The 13,864-nt window shown below is 36.6% G+C and overlaps 2 protein-coding genes across 2 annotated transcripts; one reads left to right on the top strand and one right to left on the bottom strand.

Annotated features, from left to right (window-relative positions):
- Positions 1-134: 134 nt before the first annotated feature.
- LOC306863914 (NF-kappa-B inhibitor-like protein 1) lies at positions 135-3,393 on the bottom strand. The gene is made up of 4 exons (XM_079407509.1): positions 2,995-3,393; positions 2,816-2,928; positions 2,590-2,698; positions 135-1,659 (listed from the first exon to the last, which is right to left on the bottom strand). Exons 1-4 carry the CDS (start codon positions 3,266-3,268, stop codon positions 1,076-1,078), a joined length of 1,080 nt encoding a protein of 359 aa, XP_079263635.1. The 5' UTR covers positions 3,269-3,393; the 3' UTR covers positions 135-1,075.
- A 5,725-nt stretch (positions 3,394-9,118) lies between these two features.
- LOC306863930 (activated RNA polymerase II transcriptional coactivator p15-like) lies at positions 9,119-11,140 on the top strand. The gene is made up of 5 exons (XM_079407529.1): positions 9,119-9,264; positions 9,713-9,776; positions 9,983-10,102; positions 10,214-10,322; positions 10,691-11,140. The coding sequence occupies exons 2-5, from the start codon at positions 9,714-9,716 to the stop codon at positions 10,768-10,770; spliced, it is 372 nt and encodes a 123-aa protein (XP_079263655.1). The 5' UTR covers positions 9,119-9,264; position 9,713; the 3' UTR covers positions 10,771-11,140.
- The last annotated feature ends 2,724 nt before the right edge of the window (positions 11,141-13,864 follow it).

Here is a 13,864-nt window from a genome sequence, read left to right as displayed (position 1 = left end):
CTCTTTGAACTGTTACCGTCTGGTCGATGCTAGAGCTCTGAGCACCAGAACGACCAGACAAAGGAACAGTTTCTTACCTCAGGCAATCCATCTCATGAACTTTTGAACTCTTAACAATAAACATGAAACACACAACACTATGGTACTTTTTTTATTTAACACACATACTTATTACATTTCAAATTTGCACCAAACATACCTGTACATTCTGAATTGATATTGTGTTTGTGCTATTTTGCTATATTTAATGTCCATTTTCTATATTTGTACATTATTATTATTTTTATTATCTGTGTCCTGTCGCTGTCATTCTGTCTCACTGTGGAGCTACTGTGACTAAAACAATTTCCTCATAGGTGCAAACATACATGGCAATACAGCTAATTCTGATTCTGATAATTTTACAGATGTCCTTGCTACATTTCTGGACCTTGATTGTGGTAATTACATTGCTGTCTATGGGAGGGTCAGAGAGCTCTCGGAATTCATCTAAAATATCTTAATGTGTGTTCTAAAGATGAACAAAGGTCTTACAGGTTTGGAACGACATGAGGGTGAGTAATTAATGAAAGAACTTTCATTTTTGGGTGAACTATCCCTTTAATGGTTGAAAATGTTTGAATAAAATGTCAAAATATTAAATGTCAAAAGTTATGGTTATTACTTATTGGTAAGTTAACTAAAGGGTTAATAAGAAAATACTAGATAATCGTTAAATTAATTGACTAATCCAAATAAATAAATAGGGAGAAAATCATTAATGTCAGCCCTAAATTGATAAAAATCTAAAAATGAATCGTGATCAGTTTTTTTTCGGTAATAAAAGCATTAAAAAAAAAAAAGGATTGAGGATTTTGTTTTATATCATCAGGCATGATATTCTAAAAATTATTGTTCAAGTAATAAATTAATGCAGAGAATATTGTTCCCCTGTTCATCTTCTTTCAATAAACCAACTATGTCAATAAACTAAGACAGAATAATTTGACTGTTCAAAAGTGTCAATTACATACAGACTTGAAATAAAACTGATTGAAAGCTATTTAGTGAGGTGCTCAGGTCAGAGATATCTACGTCATCGGAGGTTTTGTGCGAGTCTGTTGAGCTCCTGTGAGAGGCCAGTGACGGTGTCGAGGATCCTCTGCCTATCAGACTCCAGCAGACGGCCTCCACAGCGCTGGAAAAACTTGTCTGGGTGCCAGAGGGCCTGCTGGCGACGGAGCACCTTCCGAAAAGCAGTCAAATCAGATCGATCAGCACCGTGCAACATAATGCCCACCATTTCCTCCAGCGAGCCACGAGGAGCGGGCCAAGGAATGTCGTCGTATCCCAGCAGTCCTTCAGGTCCTTTGCTCGAGGAGCAGTGAAACGTGGCGGCACAGCGCTCCTCATAGCGCCTCTTCCTCCCCTGCCGCGTCTCTTCCTCCTTACGAGCTGCACGCTGCAGGTACTCCTCATGCTCTCGCTCCAGCCTGGCTCTCAACTCCCTCTGACTCCTCTCATCTTCCTCCGTATCCTTCCGCCGCTTCAACCTTTTCTGACCCGAAGAAGCTGCTTCCCTCTGTTCTTTGGCCCGTTGATTGGCAAAATACTCCCGTCTGATCCGATCTGCCCAGTCTCCGAAGTCTTCGTCGTCTTTATCATCCCATAAAAAGTCATCTGGAGCAAACAGGACATATTCATTCAATATACTGTAGACGGTACGCCTGTGGACCAGTCCATTCACTGACTGTCTGATGCATATTGCTCACTTTATTGATCTGGCTTATTAATGCAATTTATATAAACATTGACTTAAATGCGCCTCATCTATGATGAGCATTTTTTTCTGTATTAAATTATATCTTAAAGATTTTAATATAATATATTTCATATAAAGAGTTATAATCTTATATATTTAGGAGGCCATGAAATCAAAATGATCAGGGTGAAGAAGTATAATGAAAAAAATAATATCAAAAAATAATTTTAGTACTTTGGCAAAATTTTTATTAGTATTTCTTAGAAAAAAAGCAATTATTAAAACAGCTTCACTGCTTATTAATATTTGAAAGTCTTCTTTCCACAAAATTAAAGTTATGTGGTGCAACCAACATTTTGAGGGGAAAAAAAATAATCATATAACAGGAAGTGACATAGAGAGGACCACGGTAGACCTTTATGACTGTTCAGTTCATTTCAGCAGGTTGTAAATGTCAAGCGGTGAGAATATCCGGTAAATTAATGAATGAATAATAACAAACAATAACATTATTAATAATACTTTTTAATTTTCTAATTATATTTAATATATCAAAAACCTAAATGATTAAGATCATGTACACTCACGTATTCAAGGTCTAAGGAAAATAGGTGTTTTATACTTGACATTTTTAGAAATCGAAACTTTTATTCAAAAAAATTATTGAAGTTTTTTTTTTTTTTAAACCAATATGAAAACAGAGTACATTTCTAAGAACTTGACAAGTAAATAATCTAAATTTTCTTCACCTGACCCATTTGCATAATATACTACAATAGACTCTATTGCGTGCAATTACCAGCTATTACAAAAATATAATAGTAATAATGCAGGATGTTCAAGCTTACCATCATACTGCCCGAATGTCTCAAAAAACTCATCCTGACATTCACCCAACAGCTTCTCTCTCCATTGTTTCTCTGGATCAACATGCGAGGATTCATTTTTGACGTCCCCCTGTTTCAGTTAAATTAACATGAAACATATTAACTTCAAGATGCATCGCTATAAATGACAGCAGCATCTGTTGAAACAAGTTTAATGGTTTAGAGAGAGTCTCTATTTTCACAGCACCTGCTCAGGCTTCATCCACTGGAGCAGGTCAAGAGGAGTCACTCCTGCTTTATTGGAAACATCCATGGCTTCAGGACAGTTTTTTCGTAATGGCACCACCAGGTCATCATAAGCTGCGATGAATAAGGTGAACAGCATTAAAACGGTTTAATCAGAGAAAGAGTTACAGGGTCTCGTACCTCTTTTTCCATGTTTGAGGGCTCTTTTTGCGGCCAGATGTAGCGGTGTGTCTCCATTTCGGTCGGTTTGAAGAGGATTTGCTCCATGTTTCAGCAGCAGTCTGAGAATTGCATCATCCCCGTGTGAACAGACGATGTGTAAGGGGCTTCTGTGCTTCTTCCCCTGGGTGAAATTCAGCTCCAGGTCCTTGTGTTTACGAAGAAGCGACTTTAACTTCATCAGACTCCCCTCCTCCACATAGCGCAACACTCTCCTCTGCTTTCTTTTCACCATCGGGACTCAATTATGACAATATTATGTATATCTTTTTAACACCCGATTATAGACACGGTCATAAACAAAGGTTACACGACATCGCTGCAGTACGTCTGCAAAATAATTCCGGAGGAGTCCAATCCAACAGTTCCGCAGTTGACCTGCAGGTTTAAAGTGAACCTGCAGGTGTCGCTGTTTGTCGACAAATCTCAGTCATATATTTTCACCGCTAAAAATACCAATTTTTTTACAATTTCAATTAAGTTACAGTTCATTTTATAGAGTTTACTAGTCTGTTTACTTTTTTTCATACAATTTACATTTTACAGTTTATATCTCTCAAACAAAGAACCAAATATTATTATTATTTATTATTTAGTCATTTAGCAGACGCTTTTATCCAAATGAGGACAACAGAAGCAATCAATTGTAGTATTAAAACAACTAAAAACTTTATAAACTTTATAAATACTACCTATACACATTTTAAAAATAAAGAAATTAAATAAAAATTACAAATGCATACAACAAAATAAATAAAAAAAAAACATTTAAATGAAAAACAAAAATAAAGCTAAAAATAATTCAAAATATTAAAGAACAAAAGGTATGAGTATAATAATGATTCTAACATAACACACAGAAAAACAACTATATATATGTACAGCCACACACACATACATACATATACATTTATAAATTCAGTATATATATATATATTTATAATTTCATTTCCATTTAGTTTGTTGAAGTATTAAAATAACTCAAATTAAATAAAACTAAAAATTAATAAAAGACCTATACAGACATAATACATTCAGACATTATTTAACTAAAATTAAAATCGATAACAAATACAAATCACGGCAGTATAGTTTATATATTTATATATAGTTTATATTGCCAAATATGTTGGCATTACCTTAAGGTAGGTCTTAGTTACTTAAGAGTTATTTTGTAAGATTAGTAGCTTTTAATTTTTATGTGAAACAGTATATAAGCAACAAATAATGTTTGAGTGTAGGCTTAGTTTGTTGCTACATTACAGATATTGGACACTAATTCAGTACAGATGTCCAAGTTGAAATCCTATTAATAAATGTGCTTTTTATGTGCAAATCTGAGTGAAGATGTCTTTTCATTTTGACTCTCCTCACCTATGAGTTCACAATATTAGTGTATATTATTGTTTATTATAGTGTATAATATAATTGTTTTCTGTATTTTGATCAAATAAATACAGCCTTGATGAGTATAAGTGACTCCATTAAAAAACAAGGTCAATTATTTATTAAGTTTATAATATAAATATAATATCAAAACAACTGAAGCATTTAAACTGATAGAAGAGAATAGAGAACGAACTGAAGCATTTAAACTGAGATCTGTAAGTTAAATATATATATAAAAAAATTAAAAACGTGAACGTGAATTCTTACATAGCTATCTAAACATCCCAATGAAGTACAGTTTACAAGACACCTGTGTGTGACTGTAAATGTCTCAGAGTTTTGTTACCGTTCTGTGCATATCATTCATCATCAAGAGCCGCCTGCAGCATAGCCTCTGAGTGGGAGGACCAGCGCGTCACTACTCTCTGCACCGGAGGTTCCTGAACGAGCCTTTGTTTGTATCCCGGTGTTAGAAAAATGGCGGCATGGTCCGATTTGCCAAAAGCCGGTAGTGAGCGGGCTTTGTAGGCATTCTTGAGTGTAGCAATGATCCAGTGTGTTTGGTCCTCTAGTTGGACAGGATACATGTTGATGAAAGTTCGGCATGACCTGCTTGAGGTTGGCTTTGTTAAAGTCTCCCGCGATGATGAAGGCAGCGTCAGGATGTTTGTTGATGTAGCCGCTGAGCACATCGTGAAGTTTAGACAAAGCCAAGCCGGTGTCCGCCTGTGGTGGAATGTACACAGCAGTAACTATGATCGATGAGAACTCCCGGGGCAGATAAAATGGGCGGCAAGTAATGGAAAGATGTTCCAGATGAGGCGAGCAGGAACACAACAGAATATTCCTAATATCACACCATTTCTTGTTAATCATGAAACACACAACTTCACCCCTGGATTTACCGGCCTCTGCTGTTCTGTCCGTCCGAAAAACAGAGAAGTTCTCACTGGGCATTACAGCAGTGTCCGGGACCGAGGACGAAAGCCACGTTTCGGACAAACAAAGGATGTTGCAGTCCCTTATGTCCCGTTGGAAACTAATCCTGGCTCTAAGATCGTCCATCTTATTCTCCAGGGATTGAACATTTGCGAGTAGAATGCTCGGGAGAGGAGGACAGTGAGCCCTTTTCCTGAGTCTCTCTCGAATTCCTGCGCGTTTCCCGCGGTGTTTCTTGATCCGTCGCCTCGGGGGGTTATTGTTCATCTCCGCGTTCCGAAGAATCTCCAGAGGCCATGAAGGATTCCTGGATAAAGTGTCCTGAAACAGGTTGGTGTAGCGGTTTCCAATGTCCAAAAGTGTCAAGCTACAGAAACAATAACGATAAGGACATTCTCCAACCAGAAACCGTGGGTGGACAGAACTATCCGTGCTGCGGTTAACACACGCACTGCCGCTTACAATGAGGCTCTTCTGACCGGGAATATGAGCGAGTACAAAGCATCGTGCTATGCTCTCCGACGCGCAGTAAGAGCCGCTAAACACCGATACAGAGAGAGAATTGAGTCTCATTTCCAGCTCAATGACTCTCGACGGATGTGGCAGGGACTGAGGACCATCTGTGACTTCGGAAACAAATCCTCCGCGGAGGTGAGAGCAGATCCGTTGCTGGCCGACGAGTTAAACATCTTCTACGGCCGCTTCGATGGCAACGGCGGCGGCGCTTCTCTGCCGCCCAGCACGTCAGGAAGCAGCAGGCAGAGCAGCGATGATCCTGTAATCACCGTGTCGGAGGATGAGGTTCGGAGGGCGCTAAAGAGAGTGAACGTCAGGAAAGCAGCCGGACCTGATGGGATAACCGGCCGTGTTCTGAGGTCCTGCGCCGATCAGCTCGCTGGTTTGTTCACTTCCATCTTTAATGAGTCCCTTGCTACCTCCGTGGTTCCCACCGCATTTAAAAAATCTGTCATTATCCCTGTGCCATAGAGCAATAAACCCTCTTGCCTGAATGACTATCGTCTAAAACATCTCCGAGAACCTGACTTGGACTACACACATCCAAACACAGGTTAAGAAAGCCAGGCAAAGACTGTACCATCTGCGACAGCTGAGGAAATTCAGGGTCTCACCAGCAATCCTGAAGACTTTCTATTCAGGGACCATAGAAAGTGTATTGACTCAGTGCATCTCAGTGTGGTATGGAAACAGTTCCAGTCAGGACTGCAAAGCACTACAGAGAGTTGTGCGCTTAGCTGAGCGCATCCCAGGGTCTGCTCTCCCCTCTCTGAAGGACATCTACCTCAAACGCTGCAAAAATAGAACTGTCAAAATAATCAAGGACTCAAATCACCCTGGTAACCGTCTATTCACTTTGCTTCCATCTGGTAAGCGCTTCCGTAGCCTGATGGCAAAAACTGAGAGACTTAGGAGGAGCTTCTTCCCCCAGGCCATCAGGCTCCTAAACTCTAACTCTGTGTCATAACATCACTTGACTCCATGTAAATATCACCATATCAATAGCTATTCATAATTTTTCTCTACCTCATATTGCTGCTATTTAAATACCCTGTACAACTTTTTGCACATTCCTCTTATTACTATTTATGTCAACAACATACTGACCTGCACATTATTTTTATTTATATTTTTTTATCTTTTATTTTATTTTATTATCTTATTTTTTCTACTTGTCTTTTTCTTAATATTTGTATACATTATAATTGCATTGTCCTTGGAGCGGACCTGACCTACATTTCACTGCTGGTTATACCCTGTATAATTGTGTATGTGACAAATAAAAATCTTGAATCTTGAATCTTGAAAAGCCCGCGCTCCGACTGTAACCTATAGCTGGGATGTTTCCTCGGAGGGGGAGGGGTGTATAGGTTCAGCTGTCAGTGAAACTGACTCATGTGGGCAAGCTTTACACTTGACATTGCATAAACCAACTATCTCTCACTGATAAAGAAGCTTTGCGGCATATGTGTGCTTGCTTTCTTTTCCTTTGATTAGCAGCACTAACACAGAATTATTAGTGTTCATAGAAGCTCTAAACTAATCATGCTGTGCTGATTGACGTCAGTAAAGATAGTTTGCGGTTCGATATTCAGATTTCTTTTGGCTATAAATATGCAGTGCGCTGTCATAGACATGCAAATAATACTGCATATCATTCTCCATGATTTGTGAATTCATATGACAGTGTCCTCCGGGCCGAAACCGGGTTTTTTTTTTCGTAGGGACCCTTAATTTTATAATGGCTATAGCTCCAAAAATTGGACACTTGGAAGACTGAAACCGGTGTCATCTTCACCAGCTTGATCTGGGAATTTTTTCACAGAAAAGTTTTTGTCCACAGACCCTTTGGTAAGTCCGCTATAAGGAAAGTGAAAGATAGGTGTTCTTCATGTTTAAACTTCTACTGCCAATAAACACGAGTTCAAATTGTGAAAACGTTCCCTAAATATAGGTAAATACTGTATATGTTATTTAAGGAAATATAGCAATTGTTCTTTTTACATTTTTTGTATGTTTTTTTAAAATGTATCTAAAATGTACAAATATATTTTCAAAGATATACCTTTTTTCCTTTAATATGTTGATTGTGTTGTTAGGGCTTCTCAAACAGGTGGATGCTGGAGGTGATCAGATCACTGCAGGCGTCAAAAAGAATGATCAAATATATTGTTTAAATATGGATGCTAACAACAACTGGCCATCCAGCACTACTTCTTGGATTCAACTTAATGGAGGGCTGAAGTATTACAGCTGTGGTCCGTGCAAAAAAGTTTCTTGATGTGACTTACTGTACAATGACTGACTGGTGTGTCTCTTTTGGTCTTGTGCAGGATGTGTCTAATAATGTCTGTTCTGCGTCTGGCAGCTTTGTGAATATTCCTGGACTTCTGTCCATGATTGAAGTAGCAACTGATGGCAGCATCTTTGGTGTCAAATATCAAGGAAAGTTATATCGAAGGTGAGCTGAACAGTCATAATATTACAAGTTTTATGAACAAAAGTGATGAATTCATCAAGAATGATTTTCAAACACTGCATTCAAGAAACAATTATTGTCTATTGCAGAACTGGCATCACCCTTCTGGCACAGACTGGATCTGGATGTGAGCTTTGAGTGCTGTGGGTCATGTGTGTTGACGGCTACGTCCTTAAATGTAATTTATAGTCTGTCACAGAATATTAACAGAAAATCTTGATTATACTTTCTTTTCTTCTCTTTTTTTATTGCCGTTGATCCAATAAAGCATTATGAAAGCATCCGTCTTATCAGTGTCGTGTTTCTTTTGTGTTTTATTTGATTCAGTAGTTCCTAAACTGTGAGGCAGCACAACTTACAACTTACAAAACATATTCAAATTGTTCATGTTTTATTTCTATTATGTAATTACAATTTTAGTACATATTTATGTGTCTGTAAAGTAATCATTTTTAGAGGATGTCTTTAAGGTCTTTTTGCAGCTTCAAGAGAGCAAACATACATCTTGCACTTGATTTATGTTGTTTCTTTATCTCAGTCACTTTCTATATTTAGCCATTTATCTTATTCATTGCAACTGTTTTATATTAACAACAAATGTTATTATACAAAAGCAATGTAAGATGACATCCTCCTGTGTTCATCCTTAATTGTCATGCACAGAAGCAACTTGCTTTTTAACATTTAAAAACTGTCAATAAAAACAAAAATCAATGTTGCTTCATTACAACTTCCATAATAGCTGTTTAATTTAAGCGCTGAAAAACTACACTTCCCATAATCCAGTTCTTCAAGGGCGCTTCCGCAAGCGCGCGCTCTGCACAGGTTTTGCTGAAACGGATGTTCGCGCGCATCGAATTAGCTTCTGATTTAACTCTATTTACCCTACGTTTACCTTAAGACATCACGTAAGTCATTTGATACGTGCATCTGTGTATAATATTCGAGCGTGACTATAATGTCAGCAGACATGTTGCAATAACAGGTCGTTTATTGAAAGGAAACTGTTGGCAAATGGCCATCTTGCATACGTTCGGCCTTGTTGGTTGTTATAATGGTTATAAACGAGCGACGCCATTGATTATTTTCTGTTTAATATATGCATAACTCAAGTTAAAGTGTAAGCATTGCTTCTTTGGAAAGTAAATCCTTTTTTATTTTATTTTTTGTATTGCAAACGCTTGTATGCTAGAGCATCACTGCAAAGCATGAGGATGCAACCATTAAATAGTTGTTGTTTACCTGCACGCAGATTATGTATATTTTTTGTTTCAAGCAACATAGTCCTAAACGTGTTAGTGCAAATTACATATATGATTTTCACAACTGTATTTTGGTTTGGTTTTTCCTTTTCAGGATGCCAAAGTCGAAGGAAGTGTTGTCTTCTACCTCTGGCTCTGACAGTGAAGTCGAGACGAAGGTATAGAAATGAATATCCTCACATTACACTTTTATCCAATTCAAAGAAAAGCACATCACATCCAAGAGTATATACATATGCAAATTTGGATATTTATTGAGAATAACCACCCATTTTGTGTTGCCAGAGTATTAGAAGTATTTTATGTAAAATTCACAGTTTCTATGTCACTGGCTTTGTGTTTAATATGACATTCTGTATTTCAGGCCAAGAAAAAGAGGCCAGCAACACCAGAAAAGCCATCAAAGAAACAAAAAAGTGGAGAAAGCTCAAAAGTGTCATCTGCCTCTAAAAGCAGTAGCAGTAAAAATGACAATATGTTCCAGGTGAAGAGTGTTTTGGAAAAAAAAAGTATATGTTTAACTTAACTTAATGCAGATTAGCCTCACACAATTATATAATGTATTATATTGTATGTGCTGTTTCCTTTTTTTAAGATAGGAAAGATGAGGTATGTGAGTGTTCGGGATTTCAAGGGAAAAGTGCTGATTGATATTCGGGAATACTGGATGGACCAAGATGGTGAAATGAAACCAGGCCGGAAAGGTAGGTGCTACTCTTCCTGGGTTTAAATGTGACAGTAGAAATGGCACCTGGTAGAGATTGTGCTATGTATTTTAAATATATTTCAGAAACACTTGCTATTATAATAACAATAAATTGTGCATAATTACACGCACCCTAAGCGTATAGTAAGTACATGTAGTGAAATAACATTACTCAGTATTTAAATGTATAATTACAGTGTAACAATATATTAATATATTAATTACGATGATGTGAACAAATAATTAATTTGGATTGAATTGAACATACTAAAGCTCAAAACTTAAAAGAAAAATAAGTAATCCTTTTGCTTATAAGTGAGCTTAGTATTTTATTTCTCAGAGTTCTGTTTGATGTGCTTGTTACAGGTATTTCACTGAACCCAGAGCAGTGGAATCAACTTAAAGAGCAGATAAGTGAGATTGACGATGCCGTGAAGAGAATATAAGCCCTGCCTGCAATTCACTGGCAACCTGGATGCTTTTTTAAAAAAGATTCTTGATCTGCAATTCTGCTTATGTTGCCCTCCAAAGCCCAAACACAGTCTCTACACCTTCTCTGAATAGTCATAAATTTGATAAATGTATAATTGCTACGTTTTTGCCTTTGTATAGCGGCATGCTTCGCAAAGCCAATGTGGTGATCAGGATACTTTGTATGTATATTTTAGAATAGGTTTTATTGAAGTAGTTGTTCATTGTATGTGTCTTTTTATATTTGAGATTTTCATTGTTTGGGGTGTTCAAAGGGGTTGGCTAGAGAGACAGGGTGTGAGTCTGTGCCCTTCATTTTTAATAAAGATGATAGACAAAACAAAAGCTGTTTTGAGTTACAAGTTTCTTTCAAACAACCATAAAGGTACAAAAAAAACTGATAATGTATTGAGAACAGATACTGTACTTTTCATAAGTTTTATTTTTATTAATTTAATTCCGTAAAGACACATTCAATTTATCAAAAGTGATGACAAAAACATTTATAATGGCAAAAAAACATTTTTAAACAATGTTCTTTTGAACTTTTTATTCATCAGAGAATTCTAAAAAAAATTTCTGTTTTCAACAGTGATAATAATCGGAAATATTTCTTGAGCAGCAAATCAACATTCTGAAGGATCATGTGAAGACAATGAAGTAACGATTGGATCACAGGAATAAATTAGATTTTAAAATATATTCAAATAGAAAATACGGTAAATTGTAATAATGTTTTGCAATATTGTCAGTTATCAAATTAATGCTCATGTGGTGAGTATATTAGCTTGTTAGCTCAGTAAAAACTATTTTAAGGGTTAGGAGTCATTTCTAAAGCATTACTTTTATCCCTCCAGTTTAAAAGATGTTACAGTTTATAGGCTTTTTTTGTGACCGCTATGTCCATTAAGAGCAGGTTAGATTATTTTTTATTTAATTAGATTGTTTTAAATGTGATTATTTTAATATAACTTATTTTAAATAATTTGAATTTATTTTAAGGTCCCCTGGTTTAGAACCACTGGGCTATAGTGAGCAAAATATGTGGTTCACTGCAGCCATCTATTGGTCATTTTGGTAGTGTTAATGACTAATCCTAACCCTAGTTCATGTAGTGTTATGTCTTATTTGATTATACTATTGTTATTAATTATGTAATTAATTATAAATTGTCGATATACACCACCCCCCATTGTAGTTTAATGAATGCTTTAATCCAGTTTCCTCTGCAGCCAGCAGATATTGTTTCTAAAGCTAAAGGCTGGAATTCACTACTTGAATGCTACATGACTTCTCGACTTTGTGAAAATCCAAAGACATTTTAAAACAGTAGGCATCATACACTTACTGACTTTTTAAACAGTCACAGAGAAAACACTGGTCGTTATACACTAAACAACTGAGGATCAAGCACTACCGGACTTTATCAAGTTTTCTGATCACAACAAACTCACGCAGAAACATTTGCCTTATTTCTAGATATGTAAAAAATTAAAACGTGTTATAAAAAAAAAAAAAAGTCTTGACTCGATGGAATCATAGTCTGAACCTAAAACAAAACTGAGTTTGTGACCATTATACACTATGCAATTTCCTTTGAAATCTGTAAACTCAAATCTGCAGACTGGCCCTGACAGCACCAAATTGTTGAGAATTTAGGGGGAAATCGGTGCAAAAATTCTGTACTGATTCCAGCCTTAAATGTTCCAGCTGTGAGTCTGGTGTTATGCCAACTTGTCTTTTCAAATTAAGTGTTTGAAACTTTGAGCCCAGCTGTAACAGCTATTAATAACAGCTCAAATGGAGTTGTACCTTCTAGTTTTAAACATGCTGTGGTTCACAAACTGCACTTTTGAAGGTCAGTGATTTAAGCACTGGATTCGATACAACCTATCATAGTTTTCGGCTAAATTGTCTGGAAAAGGTGGTGTGTATTCAGGGGGTCACCCTACAATCTTAAAGACAGAACCTTCTCAGAGACTTGCGGTGTGCACCAAAGGTCTATTTTAGGCCCTTTTCATTTTTCACTTTATATGCATCCTTTGGGTGCATTTTAAAGATATAAACCCCCGATTTCACAGACAAGGCTTAAGCCTAGTCCTAGACTAAAATCTAAGTCTAAGCTGTTTCAACTCAAAGAAACTTGCACTGATTGATCTTAAAATATCCACACCAGTAATGTTTTCTAAGCACGTTTATAAAAATTGCTTAATAGTCTAAACATTGTCTGTGAAGCTGGGCCATAGTATATCCTACCACTGCTATGCTGACAATACAAAATGTATCTTCCAGCAAAAACCGATAATGGTTATCATTTGGAAGTTTTTTATTAAATGTTGGATGACTAGTAATTGTTTTGCAATTAAATGAAAGTAAAAGCAAATTTTTGGTTTTAGGTTCTTCAAGGTCTTCTGATTTTAATTTGGGTTCTCCTGCAGCTAGTGTTTAACCACATGTAAGAAGTCTTGTGGTTACATTTTATTTGTCATTAAACCTTGTCAAACAAATCAATTATGTGGTAAAGGGCAGCTTCTTTCATCTGAGATCAACTGCGAAATTAAAACAGGTTTTGTCCCTGAGAAATTTGGATAATGTAATGCACATACTTACAACATCACGCCTAGACTATGTAATTCCCCTATATTGTGGCCTGCCTAAAAACTATAATTGCTCACTTCCAAATTGTCCAAAATGCTGCAGCGACGTCCTACTGGCACAAAAAAGGGATCACATTTCTCTCATTTTAGTGACTTTACATTGAAAATTTTACATTCATTCTGACATTCATACAGTAAGAAAAAAAAAGTGTTTTAAAGCTTATTGTTTCATAGAACATCAGTTATATATGATATGAGTACAGTTGGGCCTGTAGATAGGGAGCGTGTTATGGGCGTTTTCACCCATTATTATGTTATATTACATTATATTAATTATATCATATTTTATATTATATAGCACTGGCCTTAGGACGGCCAGGTTGATTTTATAACTTCATAAGAACTGCAACTTCAAAGTTCCGTCACTAGGTGGTGGAGAAGTCCACTAAAGTTTGCGGCTGCGTTGTTTGTT

Source organism: Barbus barbus (assembly GCF_936440315.1).
Source record: "Barbus barbus genome assembly, chromosome: 45".
NCBI classification, from domain to species: domain Eukaryota; kingdom Metazoa; phylum Chordata; class Actinopteri; order Cypriniformes; family Cyprinidae; genus Barbus; species Barbus barbus.
Note: the sequence above shows the minus strand (reverse complement) of the source record. Positions and strands in the feature narration are given on the sequence as shown.

Excerpts from the sequence above, each read along its gene's own strand:
- LOC306863914 (XM_079407509.1), bottom strand. The coding sequence starts at position 3,268 with ATGGTGAAAAGAAAGCAGAGGAGAGTGTTGCGCTATGTGGAGGAGGGG. Across the intron at positions 2,929-2,994 it reads CCTCAAACATGGAAAAAGAG|CTTATGATGACCTGGTGGTG; the intron begins GTACGAGACCCT and ends TATTCATCGCAG. Across the intron at positions 1,660-2,589 it reads GACATTCGGGCAGTATGATG|ATGACTTTTTATGGGATGAT; the intron begins GTAAGCTTGAAC and ends TGTTTGCTCCAG.
- LOC306863930 (XM_079407529.1), top strand. The coding sequence starts at position 9,714 with ATGCCAAAGTCGAAGGAAGTGTTGTCTTCTACCTCTGGCTCTGACAGT. Across the intron at positions 10,103-10,213 it reads AAAATGACAATATGTTCCAG|ATAGGAAAGATGAGGTATGT; the intron begins GTGAAGAGTGTT and ends CCTTTTTTTAAG. Across the intron at positions 10,323-10,690 it reads AATGAAACCAGGCCGGAAAG|GTATTTCACTGAACCCAGAG; the intron begins GTAGGTGCTACT and ends TGCTTGTTACAG.